Source organism: Cimex lectularius, unplaced genomic scaffold (assembly GCF_000648675.2).
Source record: "Cimex lectularius strain Harlan isolate CLEC.00 unplaced genomic scaffold, Clec_2.1 scaffold52, whole genome shotgun sequence".
In the NCBI taxonomy this organism is placed as follows: Eukaryota; Metazoa; Arthropoda; class Insecta; order Hemiptera; family Cimicidae; genus Cimex; species Cimex lectularius.
The window spans coordinates 515,559-535,729 of record NW_019392742.1 but is presented as its reverse complement, the minus strand read 5'-3'; the positions used below and the strand labels follow the sequence as shown (position 1 = coordinate 535,729).

General features: G+C 33.4%; 1 protein-coding gene across 1 annotated transcript in view; it reads right to left on the bottom strand.

The window, feature by feature from the left end:
* Positions 1–17,030: 17,030 nt before the first annotated feature.
* The window catches only part of LOC106664896 (alkaline phosphatase-like), a 445,922-nt gene continuing 442,781 nt past the window's right edge, over positions 17,031–20,171 (bottom strand). Inside the window, exon 10 of the mRNA XM_014390962.2 lies at positions 17,031–17,833. Within this exon, the coding sequence (XP_014246448.1) occupies positions 17,654–17,833 (180 nt within the window). The 3' untranslated portion in view covers positions 17,031–17,653. The remainder of the gene's footprint in view (positions 17,834–20,171) is intronic.

The following is a 20,171-nucleotide window of genomic DNA, read 5'->3' as shown; positions in this document are numbered from 1 at the left end:
ATCTACCACTTGAGCTATCGTGACCTCGATCCATTCGGACAGTAACTTCCCATCTCAACCCAACCTTTCGAATTTTCTGTCCTTTTTGCCATTTTTCAAATGTCGTGTAATCTATTCGATTCTCTGCGATAAATGAAATGGCCACGGAGATATAGTTCATTTAACTTTTAATTAAATCCATTATATTTCGAGGTCCGATTGACCAAATAATATCTTTCAATTAATTAATCTTTATGTATTGTACTGATTGAGATAAAAAATTTAGTGTCCGAGGGAATCGAAGTCACGATAGCTCAAGTGGTAGACCAGCGGCGTATTTAGCCGAAGGTCGTGGGTTCGAATCCCGCCCGTGACACTGACTTTTCTATCTCAACCAATGCCTTACATAATAATTAATTTATTTATAGATGTTATTTGGTCAATCGGACCAGGAAATCTAATAGATTTTGTAAATTAAACATTTAACAAAAGCCGGATTAAATAGAAAATTATTATGTAAGTAACATTTTATGTTCTTTGGCCTGTCTTGTTTCTTGGAAAAATTTTAAGACGTTTTATACGTGGATTATATGTTTTATTGCAAATATAGAAATTTACGAGGTGTTTGTGTTGTGTTTATGATAATCTATTCAAATTAATGTAATTTATTAGAAAGGAAGATGTCGTTTAAGAATATAACCAGTATATAATATTATATATTAGTAAAAAACTAATTACTTTTTAAAAATTTGCTAATGATTATTTGGAAATCGTGAGATGCGGTCTGGTGCGTGTCGTGTTGAGAGTGGAACAAAACGCAAGAATGGCACAATTATGCAGAAAACAAACACTTTGAGCCCTGAAGATGATCTCAATAAAGATCGAAACGTGGCACGATAAAGAAAATGTTTTTCTGAAACCTACGTCACCCCAGACCGCATCTCACGATTTCCGAATAATCATAGATTAACGGTCACTACTCACCACAAATTTGCTAATGATATTAAATTAATTAATATTTTAAGTTGAGATAAAAATGTCAGTGTCACGAGCGGGATTCGAACCCACGACCTTCGGCTTGATGCGCCGCTACTCTACCACTTGAGCTACCGTGACTTCGATCCCCTCGGGCACTAACTTCCCATCTCAACCCCACCTTTTGAATTTTTCCTCCCTTTTGCCATTTTTTTTGCTTTTATTTATTCTTAAAAACATTCTTTCATCTTTCCATACCATTCAGTTAGTGAAGTGGTCGATTATTTGATAAATCCCCTTTAATTTTATACACAGTACCGATCAGATTACACGACATTTGAAAAATGGTAAAAAGGAGGGAAAATTCAAAAGGTGGGGTTGAGATGGGAAGTTAGTGCCCGAGGGGATCGAAGTCACGATAGCTCAAGTGGTAAACCAGAAGAAACGCACTTACCCGATGCTACGCCATGCGACGCTACCCGATGCTACCCGACGCAAATCAAAACTCCGTTTTTCCATAAGGTTGCATTACCCCCGTGCAAATCTACCCGACGCTCTGCGATCCCCACTGTCCAGATTTTCGTCGGGTCGCATCGAGTACAGTCGAAGACAAAAGAACCGGACACTCATAGTTTTATTCAAACTACATGTATTATTGTCGTTATATTAATTACAATATACTTATTTTAATATAAACCAAATTAACTGTGATTAAAAATTAATTAGTTTTTATTTAAAAAATTAATTTTAATGGTTTGGTAGACAATTAATCAAAACACCGGAATACGATTTTTTGATATAATGAATTTAACTAACAATTTATTGTACTCGCTTCGGCGGTACATAAACTAAAATTGGAACAATTTATTACACGGTTTTGCTCATAAAATTTAATTAACAATTTATCTCATAGTTTTGCTCGTAAAATTACACCATTTTGTAATGTCGGGTAGCAACAGAACAGTCATATTTTTTGTAGTTTATTTCAAACTAAGTATACGTACTTTTGTCATATTAATTAGGTAATAGTCAAATTAAACGAGATCAAAAATGCATAAGTTTTTATAGAAATGGTTTAATTAGATGGTTAGGAGTAACTTTATTTAAAACAATTAAGTTTAACAAACGATTTATTAGATGGTTGTGTTCATAAAATTTAACTAACAATTTATTACAAGGTTTTGCAATAGTGCATTAAGAACAAAAGATGTGTTGCGATTGTGATAGTGATTATTGTGATAAACGGTGTGGACTGTACGCGACGTGTACTTGCGTCGGATAGATGTGCACACCCCACCAAAACGAGGCAAGGTGTCGGGTAGCATCGGGTAGCGTCGCATGGCGTTGCAACGGGTAAGTGTGTTGCTGGCTGTAGAGTAGCGGCGTATCAAGCCGAAGGTCGTGGGTTCGATTCCCGCTCGTGACACTGACTTTTTTATCTCAACTTAAAACCTTAATTAATTGAATGTTATTAATTGGTCAAGCGGACCACGAAAAATAGTGAATTTGCATAGAAAAATAGATGCTGCATCTGGCGTGATACCTATATTCCTGTATTAGTACCGTGGAGCGTTCGATTCTAGTATGTCTGCTGATTGTGTATTGTCATCGTAGAAGGAGAGTTGTATTTGCGGAAGAATCATTGAGCAGATTTGTCCAAAAAAAGAGGAATAGCCCTCGAAACGTAAGTCATCACTAGGTCGAATGTATACAATAAACAGTAAGTTAAACATTTAACAAAAGCCTGCTGAAAGTTTCACAAGATTAATTGTTTAAAATGCGACCCTCTTCCGCTTTCTTCTGGATTTAATTTGCGACCTAGGACGAACGCTTATTCGAAAAGGGTAGGAGTTGTTAGCAACTGAGACAGCGATAAATAAACTGGTACGATTTGTCTACTGTAAAAAAGATTAACTGTCCTGACACTACTCTCCCTTCCTCAGCTAGTGTGTACCCTGTTAAAGTGAAAAATAGTTAAAAATCACTCTAACCCATCTCACAACTTAAAAGATTATTTAAAAGAGTTAAATTAATCTTTTATGTATCTAATAAAAATAATTAGGCAATATACCCCTAGCATGACCCATTCAAAATTTTGTTTTTAAATTTCAATCAGCAACGGCCTCTTTTGCCATAAATAATTATGTGTTTTTTATTGGACAGCCAAAGTGACGGGCAACGTTATGAATACTAATTTATGAATAAAATTAAACAGGGGGTGTTTCGGCAAGATAACGAATGATTTATTTATAAAGTAATACTAAGTGACATTCAAGAATTATTAATAAGTTATATTACCTTGATGAGAGCACTGCTAAGTCAATACCAAGTTTGTATACAAAGATATCAAATCTAATAATGATAACACATCAAGTAGAAATTACATTTTCAACTTACTCTTCGAGTTATGGTTGAACGGTCACCGCCTAACACATTCAAATTAATTTGATTTAGTTTAATCCATCGAGACGGATTAAATAAAAAAAACTATTAAGTCGGTAAACTTTCATGTTCTTAGAGCTAGAATGAACAATTTTAAGACTTTTCAAGGGGAAAACCTCAAGCGGTCTTCTATACAAAAGAACCTCTATAGAACCTGACTCTATAGACCTGATCTTTTCGAGGTGTACTCTGCTTTGCGGTGTCTTCTCCACCTGTCCGTTTTTGATTATATAGCGCTATTGGTAGAATTTCAATATAATTGGCTAAAAAAAAGAAATATAATAAGTTTAACTTCCATATGGTAGATTAATTATTAACGAAGATAAAAAGCTTTGTGCTTTGGTCTCATTGAAAAACAAGAGAATGACTTGTGACTTGATTAAATAAACTTAAAAAAATAAGAGGATAGCACGAGTAGAAAAAGCCCGTTTTACGCTCCAGAAAGTTCATCAGACCAGGAGGTCTAATGCAAACAGAAAAAAAAACGAAGAAGCCAAAGACAGATGAGACACGGACTAGAAATAACATTTGGCTAGAATTTTTTGACCAAAATTATATATATGTAGGGTTCCAATCTACGTAGAGGTGAGACGGGTGAAAAAAGACTAAATGCTGGGCTCACCGAACTTTCGGCAATTTATAGTGCCATCATCAGGGCCTATTTTATTCCAAATTCAAAAAAATACAAAAATACAATTAATAATTAATGCAATAAAATGGTGTACGTACTTTCCCAACGATGAAGAAACGATTAATATGAAAAACTATTGTAGAAGTTTTTGGGGTTAAGGCTATGGCGCACTTAATATATTTTGACGCTGAAATAGAGATCGATATAAAAATTACATGTAACAACTATCACATAATATTTATATTTGATATTGAAATAACTACATAAACTACATAAACCTAATACATTTCGACGGTTAAACAGGCATAAAAATTATAAGTAATTACTATCACATAATATTTATATTTGACATTTGATTTTGAAATTGAAACTAATAAATTATATTAAAGTCAAAAATACCTTGCAAAAAAAATTAACTAAAGGTCCAACGTCTATATTCTGACCAGCAATTCCTTTCAGGTACTTTTGTGATCACTCCAATATTTCCAACAATTGCTTTTTTTTTATTTATTTATTTAAACTAAATTACAGCCATTTACAGAACTATGAACACTGGAATAAAAGGTATAACTAATAAATTATAGTAAAATCAAAAATATCTTTTATTCCAGTGTACTTCTGTAAATGGCTGTTATTTAGTTTAAATAAATGAAGAAGCAATTTTTGTAAATATTGGAGTGATCACAAAAATAGCTGAAAGGAATTGCTAATCAGAGCATAGAAGTTGGACCTTTTGTTATATAAGTTTTTTAATCAAGGTGTTTTTGACTACTATAATTTTCTAATTTCAATATCAAATATAAATATTATGTTGTTACATATAATTTTTATATAGATCTCTGTTTTACCGTCAAAATATATTAAGCTGGCCATGTGCTCCATAGGCTTAACCACAAAAACGTCTACAATAGTTTTTCATATTAATCGTTTCTTCATGCTTGGGAAATTACGTATACCATTTTATAGCATTAATTTTTAATTGTATTTCTTTGAATTTGTAATAAAATAGGCCCTGATGATGGCACTATAAATTGCCGAAAGCTCGGTGAACTCAACATTTAGTCTTTTTTTCACCAGTCTAATGACCTTTACGAAGATTGGAACCCTACATAGATTATCTGCAGGTCGATCAATGTACATCATAAATGTGTGGTGTTTAGTGACCATTGGTGCTTATTCAATGATTATTTAGAAATCGTGAGATGCGATCTACTGTGACGTAGGGTTTAGAAAAACATTTTCTTTATCGTGCCAACGTTTCGATCTTTATTGACATCATCTTCAGGGCCTGGGATTTATAAACATTGTTTAAATTTTACAAATACATGTAGGATGTAAATCAGATGAATTTGTACAATGCTAGAAAATTTTAGATTAAAAAAAGTAATAATAATAATGAATTTATATAATGATAGACATTTTTTTTAATCCAAAATTTTCTATCATTATATAAATTCATTTTTTTAATCTAAAATTTTCTAGCATTATATAAATTCACTTTTTTATCTAAAATTTTCTAGCATTGTATAAATTCATGTTTTACATCCTATAATTTTAGATTAAAAAAAGTAATAATTTATATAATGATAGAATTTTTTTTTAATCAAAAATTTTCTATCATTATATAAATTCATTTTTTAAATCTAAAATTTTCTACCATTGTAGAAATTCATCCTCATAAATCCAAAATTTTCTATCATTATATAAATTCATTATTATTATTATTTTAAACTAAAATTTTTTAGCATTGTATAAATCCATTATTTTTTAAATCTAACATTTTCTAGCAGTGTACACATTCATCTTTTTTACATCCTACATGTATTTGTAAAATTTAAAATGTTTATAAATCCCAGGCCCTGAAGATGATCTCAATAAAGATCGAAACGTTGGTACGATAAAGAAAATGTTTAATCCTTTTTAAAAAGATAGTTCCTACTCACAGTCAGTTGTTTTGCAACGATCCGGATTTCGAGCCTTTTAGCTCATCATCAGGTTGAAGGAATTTTACAACCACGTCTCTCGACATGAATTGCCAAAGTGAACCCGCTGATACCTCCGCCAACGCGACGTTCCAATTAACAGCTGATTTTTTTAATGGCGCTCAATTTGAACTTGCGAAACGCGGAAATTATAACCCAAATAAATATTATACTAGTAAATACTTAAGATTATTAAATTACTATAGAAATAATAACAATTAAAATAATTAGTTTTATTATTTGGATGTTTGATATTATTTATGTACATATTTAACATGGGAGGTCGATCAAAATCTGTTATATTATTATTGCAGTTATCACCATGTTCAATTTTACATTTTTTAATTTCAAATGTCTCAAACAAATCTAGTTCTTTCCCTTTGTTGAAACTATGTGACACTCTTGTATTTAAATTTGAATTGAAATTATGTTTAGTTTCTTTTAGATGGTCTTTAAATTCCGAAAATTTGCTCGATTTAAGCACGTGTTCTTTTACTCTTGTTTTTATTTCTCTACCGCTTTGTCCTATATATTTAATATCACAATCATTACAATTGAGTTGGTAAACCCCGCTTTTTGCCAAGTTGTCTACTTTGTCTTTAGGTTTTGAGAGGATGTTTTTAAGTGAACCCGTACTTCTAAAAGCTATTCTAAAACCTTCTTGTTTAAAAATTTTACTAACTTTTTCCGATAATTCACCAATGTATGGCAAACAACGGAAACCTAATGATTCATTTGTGGTGGGGTGGCTGAGCCCTATTGTTGATTCGTTTAAAGTTAATTTTTTTATTCTTTTAACTAGCAACCTATCAATAAATATTTCTTGATACCCGTTGTTTTTTTACTAAGGCTTTAATAGTTTTTAATTCTTTTTTATAGTTATCAGGTGTTAGCGGAAGTCTTAACATACGGTCTATGAGCCAAATGAATCATTTCTATTAAGAAAATGTTTTTCTAAAACCGCATCTGTCGATCTCCGAATAAACATCATAAAAGTGTATATGTTACATATAAATAGTAAGATACTTCCTAGCATATTTGTTTTTATAACTTAAAGTTGTATAATCAGGTTGGTCACTGAAAAAGTGTAAAATATCCTTAGTTAAATAGAAATTTAGAAAAATGAAGATATAGTGTAAACAAAATGACTAAGATAAAATTCACTGTTTTATGATAGGGCTACTACAAATCCGTAGTGGTGCTTGTTTCATAATCACAACCCATTTTAAGTAGTGAGATAAGATTGCAGGTTGGGTAACATCAGGTTAATATACGCTATCATGGAACGTCCTGCAATAATATGTTCTCAGACGGGGGTTGAATGCATAATAACAGCCGGCTCGAAAGAGACAACACAAATTGGCCAGAATATTTTAAAAAGTGGGTTCAGACGTCAGAGAGGTTTATTACTTTTTTTTTCAGTCTCTCTCTTGTTTAAACTTTTTCCTACCTGCGACCTCGAGCGGGGAGCTTTTTTCTTATTAGCCTCCTCTTTTCTCAAACTTCTTCCAACGGAGGAAAGTTGGTTCACAAGGGTGCTGAAACATTTTGTCACTTCCTTGATGAGGTTTGTCTTCCTAATCTCCCACACCAGCCGAAAGGAATTCTGTTAAATCATCTCTAAGGAACTAAAATTATTCCAGTTTCACTGAGCCTGAAAAAAAATCTTATCCCTCGAGGGTATATAATTTAACTCTTAGTTCTTTTCACTTTGGCCCCTTTTTAAAAAAACGAAATATCTTGCCGTTTTACGCCACTCTAATCTTTGTTCCGCTTCGCCACCGTAACTTCTTTTCATTCTCTTCCAGCCCTCATTACTTTCAGTTACAAATTTTTTTTCTTGAGAACTAAATGGTGCCAAGGGAGACAAGCCTACAAATCTATAAATCCAATTAAACACTGGATAAAATTATCCTTGGTTTAAAAGTGCGGGGTTAATAGTCGCCCGGTTTAAATCATTTGGATGTTTTGGTTCTGGAGCAGCGTAGCGGAATTTATGCTTTTTGTTCTCAACAGGCTTTGTTTCTATTCATAAAAGGGCCGTTAATGTATTGCTTAGTCCGATAGGGCGAGGAAAAATCCATTTTTGTAAGGTCGGCCGGTCGGCCCACCGGGTCCATTTCCAAGGGACAAAGCATTATTATATCCGGGGCAGTGGGAAAATGGTTCAAATTTTGTTTACTCCCATGCGGTTCATTATTAATACAAACCAATTTATATCGGTTCACTATGAATTTTGACTATAGAAAACTGAATTTCTTTAAATTCTTTATATTTAGTTCGGGAATAACATTTTCTGAATATAAATGATTAGAAAAAGAATTTGTTACCTTTTTCCTTGTAACAATAAACTGTCAATCCAGACAATAAAATCGCATAATACACTCAAAAATGCCGAATATTTGCATTTATTTGTTTATTTTCCATAATAACTAGATATAAAGATTAATAGTTGACTTAAAACGTAAACACAACATAAACAACTTATTATTCATTTATGTAAAGTTTAAGTAATCATTTTAAACTCTTTAGATTAAAAATAAAGGAAATTAATTCAATTTCATCCTTTACTGAGCCAACATGTCCAGTGAGTTAATTGGCTTTTCAAAGCGTTTTCGTTCATGAAACAATAAATTTGAATAAATATGAACTTTTTGTTAATAGCATGGTTTTAAGTCGAGACGATCTCTCTCGTGTATATGCTTTGGATAACGACGAATATCCGTTTCGTAGCCCAAGTTCTGGATGTTGTGCGCTCTACCATTCACAATGGTCTGCTGCCAGGATTAGAGGATCTCGAAGAATTCCTCCAACTAATTAATTCTCTACGTAGTATAAATTTTACTAAATTGGAAGGTAACAGAAATGTTTGAACTTTATAGACCAAAAATTGTCCATTATAAACAACCTAATTGAAATAGACGTTTATAAAAAACCCACAACTACAGACACTATGATACCAGCGGATTCTTCTCACCCATGGATCCAAAAGTCTGGTGGTTTCATTTGGTTCATAGACCGTATGTTAAAACTCACCTTAACACCCGTTAACTATAAAAAAGAATTAGTTTCGAGTTTATTTATTAAATACTTTTACATACATTTTGTACAAAGTGACTACAATGGGAAACGTATAGGACGTTATACATTCTTGTGGCAGAGGGCTTAAGTATATTTACAATATTTGCTGATTTGGCCTAAAGAAATTAAATCAGTGGTGAAAATTATAATAAAAACCACTTGCAGAAAGAATATATTAATAAATAGGGAAGTTACAGATAATTACATATATTATAAATTATAAATCATAAGTCATTGACTACATATGTACAATAGATAAGTTTGATATACAACACATTTCCTTTAATATTAGCTAATTTCATAAATATGTTAAAAAGAATTAGAAACTATTAAAACTTTAGCAAAAACAATGGATATCAAGAAATATTTATTGATAGGTTGTTAGTTCAAAGAATAAAAAATAAATAACTTTAACAGAAACAACAATAGGACTTAGCCACCCCACCATAAATGAATAATTAGGCTTCCGTTGTTTGCCATACATTGGTGAATTATGAGAAAAAGAAAAATGTTTAAACAAGAAGGATTTCGTATAGCTTTTAGAAAAAAATTCAATTAGAAACATCCTCCCAAAACCTAAAGAGAACTTGGCAAAAAGCGGAGTTTGCGAATTTAATTGTAATGATTTCGACATTAAATACATAGGACAAAGCGGCAGAGAAATAAAAACTAGAACACTTGCTTAAATCGAACAAATTTTCGGAATTTAAGGACCATCTAAATGAAACAAAACACAATTTCAATTTAAATTTAAATACAATAGTGTTACATAGTTTCAACAAAAGGAGGGAACTAGATTGGTTTGAGAAATTTGAACATTTGAACATTGACATTAACAAATGTAATATTGAACATGGAGATAAATTTATTAATAATATAATAGATTTTGATCTACCTCATATGTTAAATATGTACATAAATAATATTAGACGGACAAAATAATCAAATTAAGTAATTTAATTTTTATCTTTCTAATTAATAATAAAAATAAAATAAATAAATTAAAAATTAAAAAAAAAACCAGAAAAAAAAAATATAAATATATTAAAATAATATATAATTTACTAATTTATAATTAATTTCTTACACAAGATGGAAGTCTGTAGAGATAGTATGAAAGAATTTAAGCCAGTTGTACATAAATGGCCAACTGAGGAACTTGAGAGAAAAGAACTTGTGATTCTCTCTAGATTGCGAATAGGTCACATCAGGCTAATCCATAATAGGCTATTAATAGGCAACAACCTTCCAACTTGTCCTTGATGTATGCGAAGTGGGGAACGTATCATTCCGACAGTAAAACATATTTTGGTCGACTGTCGCACTTTGCAACTCTTTAGGCAAGGGCTGAACCTTTCGAGTGATTTACAGGAGTTACTAGGTGCCCAGTGTTTCTTTCGAAGAGCACTTTTCAGCTTTTTCAAATTTATTGGAATTTATAATGAGATTTAGGCCTTTTCCCAAATTGATATAACTTGAATGAAAGTTGTGCGTGCAAGATTTCTTTCTTTTTTCAGGGATTTTTGAGGCTGCCGCAGCGGAAAAATGAAATGGAAGAAAATACAAATTGCGGGGTACATACATACAAACTGCAATGCCAAAAAAAAGTGTTATTGTGTTTTGCTTCTGATTATTGTTATGTAGTATTAGTTTATTTATCATATTTGAATGGAAAAATAAAAGGATAAGGATGAGCCTATACTCATGCTGAGACTGTTGCTAGTCTGGCTCCATTATTATTATTAGCCATACAAGCCTATGGGAAATGTTTAAATTATGGAACAAAAATGAAAAATTCTAATTAAAAAAAAATAAATTGATATGTAATGTAAAATGGGATTTTTGCATAAATTTGGCCTTCCAAATTAAGAATTTTAAAAGGATAAATTAAAGCTTTGGATGGCAATAGGATAAATTAGTTTACGAGTGAATGTTTGGAGTCAGAGCTTTATAGCATTCAGAAGGGATATAGCTAAACTAAGATAGAAGGTTTGGATGTTAGGGCGTGATACTTGTGTTATAATTCTCGCTTTTCGCATGTTCAAAATTGAGCGGTATTAAAAACCAGCTTCTCATTGGAACGTCGCGTTGGCGGGGCATCGGCGGGTTCACTTTTGCAATTCATGTCGAGAGGGGTGGTAGAAATCCTTCAACCTGATGATGAGCTAAGGGCTCGAAATCCTGATCGTTAGAAAACAACTTACTGTGAGTAGGAACTACCTTTTTAAAAATATTAAAAATATGGTCAACTGCTGTTTACGTCACAGAAAATCTTGATCGATGAAATGATCGCCCTCAGCCGCGATATATGACGGCTGGAGACGATCGTTTTATTATTCTTACCGCACTACGGTCAATTATAGGCTTAATTAGTCAACTCCAAACGGGCCGCAATGAAAGGATGAGCTCTAAAACAGTCATCAGAAGGCTTTGAGAGAATACTCTACTTTAATACTCTGTCTCCTAAACAGAGCTGAGGGCCACAACATCCCACCGCTATAATGGATTATACTCTACTTTCTATACATCCCGCATCATTGTTCTCTATTATTGGAGAGACAACGAGAAGAAAAGAGATTATTCGCAAATCAGCATCTCGGTTGGACACTTGAACGGTGATGATTGTCGGTTCGGTGTATGTTGCAATCAGATGAGCGGTACCGTGAGAAGGCGTGGGGTAAGCTTTGCTTTATGTGCAATACGTGGGTCATGGCATTTTTAAAAAACAGTTTGTCAGGTTAGGGCATGGGGTAGAATCAATGAACTGATTATGAATGGATTTTGTCAGCACTGAGGTACATTGACAAAGTTCTTCTGGAAGCTGGGTCCCATTCGCACCGTTTACTTGGAACAACTTAGTGTTAATGCATGACTCAACCATAGCTCAGGTTTTCGACCATTATTTGGAGACTGTAGGGATCACAACAACGAATTTCCGTTCTTTTGGTCAAGTTCAAGTTAAAGCATGTAGTTCGATTGGGTAATAGTTTAATCTGGCCCTGAAGATGATCTCATTAAAGATCGAAACGTTGGCACGATAAAGAAAATGTTTTTCTGATACCTACATCACACCAGACCGCATCTCACGATTTCTGAATAATCATCGATAAAAATACATTTAGTTAGAACAAAAAATAAGAGTCCTGTTGTTTATATTTGAGTGTATGAAATTTACATAAAATAGCTCTTTCTTGAACTTTTGTGCAGTTAACATATTTACTCTTGGTTATTTAAAAAAAATAAAAGTTCAATTAATTTGTCGACTTTTTTCTTAGGACAAGTTCGTTTTCAATATGGTAATATTTTTTTATCTCAAATACACAGTTAAAAATATTTATAGATTGTTGATCGCGAAAAGTCACTACATTTCTTTTTAATAAAATACGAATACAACGTGTCAAGGGTTATCACAAATGTATTATATTGAAAAACATAACTTTAATTAGATAAAACTACGATCCGCATCTCTGTCGTTAAAAAAACCATAAAAACGAAAGAACAGCATCTGGATCAACAGCTAAGCTCTCGTGTATCAGGAGACCTCGGAGGATCTGAATTTAAAAAAGGGATCATTCTCACCTGAATAAAAATTGGCAATTCCAGCATATCACAAGCACAATTACTTTTGGGTCAATGCCCGGTATATAGACAAACGAAGGTTTCATAAAAAGCATGTAGAAATGCGACCTGGAATTGTGCTTGAGAAAGGCACCAAGACTTTTGGTCCCTGTTAGGTTTTTTGAAGTAAACAGGGTTGTATTGTAAAAGTACTGATATTGATCTTTGTTTTGTCTTTCCTTTTGTGCATATCGAGATAAAATGTATTTATTAGCGTGAATGTATGGACGAATAGTCTATACCAGGTTGACATACGGATACTTACTTCTGGTCTCTACAACTGTCTTCTAAGTCTGGTTTCTTGGACACATAAATCTTTGTGGTAACGAAACGGCGAACGAGCCGGCTAGCTAAAGTTGTCTATCATGGAATTCTTCTTAAATATTTCTGAAAGTTATAAATCTGCTTATTTATTAAAACTCAATTTACTTTGCTAAAATCTAATATTTCGCTTTTGAAAAAGTAAGTATTAAAAATCTGTTTGGAAAAAGTATAGTAACAATATAACAAACTTTGCTATTTTTATCTCTAGGCAGCTTTGAAGTGGCTGTGGTGACTAAAATAAAGCAATAACAAGATTTTATAGTTCTTGTAGTTTCTAAATTCCCGACTTAGTAAAATTTTATTTACATTTTTTATACAATATTTATTATAAAATTTTTAAAATTGTGAAACCTCCTCGCCTGTTATAAATTGTCTCTGCTCATTGTCGAATGCCTTAGAAGCCTTTTCGCCCTTTCAAGGAGATTCCTCCATCCCATGAATTGTAAAATGAGACCCGGAGGCTTTGTCGATATAACAATGGAGTTTTGTCGATTTACTAGCAAGGCATTAACATTGCTGATTGACGCCGTCCCGGTAGATTTGTCCTGGACAAAAGGACGCCCAGTGTTCGGCTGCAGTAAGTCAACATGATTGAACACGGCATCCGAACCCGCCCTGGCAATTTTATGGGCCTATTTGATAAGATCGATCCGATAAGTCGAAACGAAATCCCACGAAATACTACCATTTCAACTCTTACATCATGCAATTTTTTTTATATTATACAAGTTTTCAATGTTTCATTAAAATTTTGATTATAATTTTTGTTTTAATATTCAAAAGAGTGTTTTATATGTAGGAAAGTTGTATTGATTTCCCGAAAACATGAGAAATCAAACTCATTATGAATGTACATCATGAAGTATAAGCCATCAATGTTTCGGCCTTAGAAAATCTTAAAAGAGGTTATCTGACAAAAATTCTTCATTAAGGATAACCAAGCAGCGAAAAGGCAGACCGTATACTGAACGAAACCTTGGGATAACAAAAACCAACACAGAATCATTCTTCGGGATCCAAAAGATCCAAAAAAGACAAAAGGTGAAGTTGATAAACTTTAAAGGTAGATTTGGTATAGTTATTTTAAAAGAATCCTCACCAAAACTGGCAAACTCATCAGCGCATGATAGTCCTCAGAGGCATCTGAGAAAACATTTACTTAAAATAGAAAACCATACCTTGATATAATGTTCGTGAATGAAAAAGTGGTCGATATTTCTAATGCTAAAAACGCCAAAATTGTGATCGCGGTGGCCTATTGGTTCGTGTTTGCTACGCTAGCGGTTCCGGGTTCAAATCCCGGCATAGCCCATGATGTTTTCATTGAGTGTAGTACGAAAAATGTACTGTAAAATGGTTTGACCCAATGGGTAATTGGATGTTATGTGGATAACTCTAAACATCCTAGATAAATGTGTAGAGATAAGTGACCGTTAATCGATAATTATTCAGATATCGTGAGATGCGGTCTGGTGTGATGTAGGTTTCAGAAAAACATTTTCTTTATCGTGCCAACGTTTCGATCTTTTATTGAGATCATCTTCAGGGCTCAAAGTGTTTGTCTTCTGTGTAATTGTACCATACTTGCGTGTCGTGTTGAGACTCTTTTTTGCATTGTATAAATTCACTTTTTTTTCACATCCTACTTGTATTTGTTAATGTAAACAATGTTTGTAAATCCCAGTCCCTGAAGATGATCTCAATAAAGATCGAAACGTTGGCACGATAAAGAAAATGTTTTTCTGAAACCTACATCACACCAGACCGCATCTCACGATATCTGAATAATCCTAGATAAAATAAAATTATGCTAAAACCACCCTCAACAAAACAGGCAAACTGCTACAGTTATAAATGGTTAAAGTCAATTAACTGGTCACTAATTTGAGAAAACATGTACACAACATGGGCATATTAAATCATGATTCCATTTGTAGGTTATGCTGTGAGAAGGAGAAAACAGCAACCCATATCATTTTGAAATGCGAAGTAATCGCTCAATTCTTCAATAGTACTTCTTAGGAGAAGGATAGAGTCGATTTCACGGTTCCTAAAGAATTAGAGAAGTAAAATAAGCCAAAAGACTCCAGTTTGTGGAACAATCCCCTTATATCCATCATCATTGATTTCCATGCTTGATAGTCTAGAAAAATAAAAGATAGCATAGGGTAAAATTTATTAGAACACAATTAGAACACAATGGTTGGTAAAATGAAATCAAAGGTAATATTGAGTTTTAAAGAAAATCGTTTATTTTTACAAATATTGATTATATTATAATATCATTTCTTCTAAATAGATAAATCATTTCAATTTGTATGTACAAGACAATATATTTCCAATCACATTGTAGTAACAATATTATATATCTTTAATTGCATTATAATCCTTTAGGAATAGATATTTTTTAATCTTAGTTTAAAAATTACACATAAAAGAATTTTTCAATATTTAGAAACGTAACGTAGGTTCATTTTTTATAGATACGAATCATGGTAACGTTCATTTATTAAAATTGTACATTTATTAAAAAACAGCACAGGTACTAATACAACGTTTGGTTTATCGAAGCAGGAGACGGAAACGCAAAAGAGACACAAAAACTGTCTCGTTTTGCTGCCCCTACTTGTGTTAATAACAAAATTAAATTAACAAGAAACACTAAGGTTTTGTTTAAATATACGAGACCCAGTGTAAATTCCACAAAGCAGAGCGTTTTTAGTTTTCTTAACTCTTTTTATATGTGCAATTTAAGTTACCCTGTACACTTTTGGTCATTGCATTTTAGTTTAGTAGTTCGGCTCATTTGTCCACCGAAGCCTTCCGTAAACGATAATTAAATGCGGGATGGGGTGGCGGATTTGGTAGGATTGTTCTGTGGTAGTGTAGGGGGTCTTGTTAATGTTGTAGTAAGGGCCGCTAATAGTCCTGAACCCACAACCCATCGGCAACAACCTCTAATGAATTACCTGGCTTATCCCTAGAATCAATTCGTCTTGTATCCCCTGTGATTTGTTTTAAGGGTGGAAATAATTTATTAAATTTTTCCCCATTTCCTCTCACACAAAATTGATTGTACTTTAAACTAAAAAAAAAAGATCAACTGTCTTAAAAGTAGGGTTGTGTTTAATTAAAAATTAACGCAATTCTAACAAGCTTGGCAACCGGTTCTTCCTCTTAGTATCGGCGGTTAATTATTCATCCGCCCCTGAAGTAACAAAGTTGTTTTTGAAGATTCTCAACGTATGCAATCTTACAAGTTTTGGGATTTAACGGCACCCGATGGTGTGCAAAATGTTCCAAAAAACCCGGACAAAATGGAGCGAAATAACGTGGTTCAACGGGAAAGCAACCCAAGACGGGAATATTCCAGTTAATTCCACGGAGATAAGATTGGCAATCTTCGTACATGCCCTGGCCTGATGATAAACCAATACACAATCGGTATAACATTATTTCCCTCTTCTCAACCAATAAAACTTAGGCAATATGAAATTATTTCTAACAAGTTAATAATCTATTAAACTTATGTTTTCAATTGATGAAAATCCATGGAAATTTTACCAGTTTATGGAATTTTTCTACCGAAATTTTTTTTTTGTCATATTGCTTAATTTATTAAGATATGTAGATTGTAAAATGTATGCATTTCTTTCATTTTTATATGTGTGATATTTTGTTTGAATTTTTTTTGTGATGTGCCAAGAAGACAATTGTAAGGTATGTGATGAAATAAAATAAAAACCCATTATGAGTTCGTGGCCCGATTCACCGAATAACTTCTTTTCAATTAATTAATCTTTAGAAAGGTATTGGTTGAGATAAAAAAGTCAGTACCACGAACGGGATTTGAACCCACGACCCTCGGCTAAATACGCAGCTGCTCTACCAGTACTTCGATCGGGAAGTTGATGTCCGAGTGGATCAAAGTCACGATAGCTCAAACGGTAGAGCAGTGGCGTATTTAGTCGAGGGTCGTGGGTTTGAATCTCGCTCGTGACACTTTTATGACTTTTTAATCTCAACCTTTCATAAAGATAAATTAATTAAAATAAAAACATTCAAATTCAGGACGCTCCAATAATACTTTTGAACTTGATCGATATGGTTGAAACAAATGATCCTAAATTATTAAACATTGAGACATTAAAATATGTAATAATTTCAGCAGGATGGAAAGAATGAGATTCAAAGGGAAAAGTAAGAGGATTGATTTGAATAAAATCTCAGAAATGGACTATAAATGAGGGTGGACTTAAAAAAGTGGAGCTTTGAGCCGTGCATGGCCGCTCTGCTAGGATTGAAATCCACCCTTTGACAAATTACATCTATAAAAAAAGAGGGAATGACCAAAACGTCTTTTAACTGGGTCTCGGGCCTAATTAAGTCGTCTATGTATATATACAGATCCCCTTAATCTCAAGAGTTCGTTGTTAATATACACAATATTTACAAGAAACAAGGTTTTTTTGATATGTATCCGCACGGGTAGGAAATTTATCTGAGACCCAAAGTCGCCTCCTCTCGGATATTATGGAATCTAAGATACATATCGTAGGCGATTCGTCTTCACGGTTTACGCAACCGGTCCCGTCTGCTGATTACGCAGATGGCGGAGAGGTCAGGTGATTGCTGTCAGCATCAAGAAAAGGGCGCCCGCCGACGTGAGCAGCCTGGCACCACTGCTGGCAGACGCGGGTGCTGATCCGTCCTCTGACATCACAGAACTCGCCAACACGATTCCGCCTCTTCCTCCTCTCGCTTTACCCTTTGTAACACTGTTTTCCTCGGGCGGACAGTTCTGAAAAAAAAAATATTATTAGGAGATTTCACCCGAAAAACAGAACCATAAAACAGTACAATGAAAAAATCCCACGTCCTCTAAACAGCAGTACTTGGGACTCAGAAACTCGCTACTGTGTCCGAGAGCCATTTTTAATCCGGCGACGTGCCCTTCACTCTCTCTATAAGGAGCCAAATCATGGCAAGCTTGTATTGTGCGGCACACATCGAGCATTTTAAAAGGCAACTAATTAATAATGATTACATTCACTTTATTCATGATTATGATATATTCTTTTTGTTCGAAATCGTCGTAAGTAATGAAATTTTTTAAAACTATCAATTTAGATTTCTTTGTAAATGTGCTTTAAACAAAAACTGCGATGGATTCATGCAAAAGGGAAAGCTAAATTAGGAAAATTGATGTATAATAACGGCAATAAAAAACTAGCAATTAATTATTAATCATAATAATCAAAGTTTAATTTCATGTAAATTGTATTTTAAGAATCAATTATGCTGATTTTTTCGTTGAAAAAATATCTAAATTGTAAACGCGTACTGCTTTCATCCATCACAAATTAGTCAACACAATTTAATGAATATTGACACAAAGTTGCAATTGGAACAGGGTAACTTCGTTTAAATGATTAGCAATAAATTATTTAAAGACAGAGAAATAAACAAAAAGAAAGAGAGGCAAAGTGAAAAAGGGAGACAGAAAGAGAAAATCATAGAGAAAGAGATTGTGAGAGAAAAAGAGAAAGATGGATAGAGAGAGAGCACAAGAAAAAGAGAGAGAGAAAAACCGAGAGAAAGGGAAAGAGAGAGAGAGAGAGAGAGAGAGAGAGAGAGAGAGAGAAAGAGGGTGGGAGAGGGAGAGGGAGATATGGAGAAAACAAGTTGAGTGGTGATACTACAAGATTGAGCTCATATCCACCATTCTTCCACGTCAGAGAGAAGGGTAGAGTAGGGGCGGTGTGCGATAGAGAGAGAGAGAGAGAGAGAGAGAGAGAGAGAGAGAGAGAGAGAGCGAGAGGGAGTGAGAGAGACAGAAAGACAGATGGATAAAAATGAGGTTGAGTTGAGGTACTCCCAGATTTTGATCAATCATCTTTCTTCACAGTCAGATCGAGCGAGGGAACGAGACAGAAAGAGAGAGAGAGTGTGTGTGTGTGTGTGTGTGTGTGTGTGTGTGTGAGGGAAAGAGAGAGAGAGAGAGAGAGAGAGAGAAAGAAAGAGAGATAGAAAGAAAGAGAAAGAAGGAGTGAGAGAGAGAAAGAAAGAGAAAGAGGGAGTGAGAGAGAGAGAGAAAAAAGAAAGAGAGAGCGAAAAAGTGGGAGTGAGAGAGAGTGAGAGAGAAAGTGGGTGTAAGAGAGTGAGAGAGAGAGAAAGAGTGAGAGAGAGAAAGGGAGATTATACGCTTTATTATTATTTTGGTAAAGCCATTCGTAATGAGTTCTTTCAAGTTAAAAAAATCAAATAATATTGTTGCTACCTATAAATGACAAAGCCATTTAACAACATTTTAAGCAAAAATTAAATGCAACTTTTATAACTTTAGAAAGCAAGTTGTGATGGAGTTAAGGCATATTATGTTTAGGATTAGAGTTTTATTTTTTATTGGTTGTTTCCTTTGAAGGTAAAACTGTCCCACCCGCTCTTTATTTTTTTAATTATATTTTTTTATTGGCCATTAAAACCTTCGGGTCTGCCCTGTTTCAATTGTCTCAAAGAGGTGGCTGAATGCAAAAATCGCCAGTGAAATCGAGCAAAATAATTAATCCGACGTGGTCCATTGAGGGGGTTTTGTCGAAATAATCCCTGTTGGCGTTAATGGCCTGTTTATTTTCTTTTCGTGTTCCTATTTCGGGGGGAAAATTGACGTTTTTCATTGTTTTTTACAATAGGTATCGCATAAAAGGATATTTTTTGTCACCTTTGCATGTAGGATTTCCGATAATCAATTTTTTCGTCTGAACGTATGCTGTGTCTTTTGTAAAGAAAGTGTGTTCGTAGCTTTAACTTGCTTATAAACTTGGATTCTTCTTACAATGGGCTTTCCATTATGTTGTTTTTGGTAGTGTTTTTCACAAAAAAACTTAATTTTTAATCTTTTTTAATATTGATAATTTACTCCTGTCAATGTAAATACGTAAAAAGTAGTAAATATCTTTGACCTATCATCAAATTGCACTTTGTATCCAAAATTACAGATGATTATAAAATATTGACAAAACTTTTGCATCAAACTCATCAAACAATATATCGTGATAATAAATATTAGTATTCAATATTACAATTTTATAGTAAAAAATCAGGAATAGGGCCAACTTCTTCCATTATCAACTCGGTAA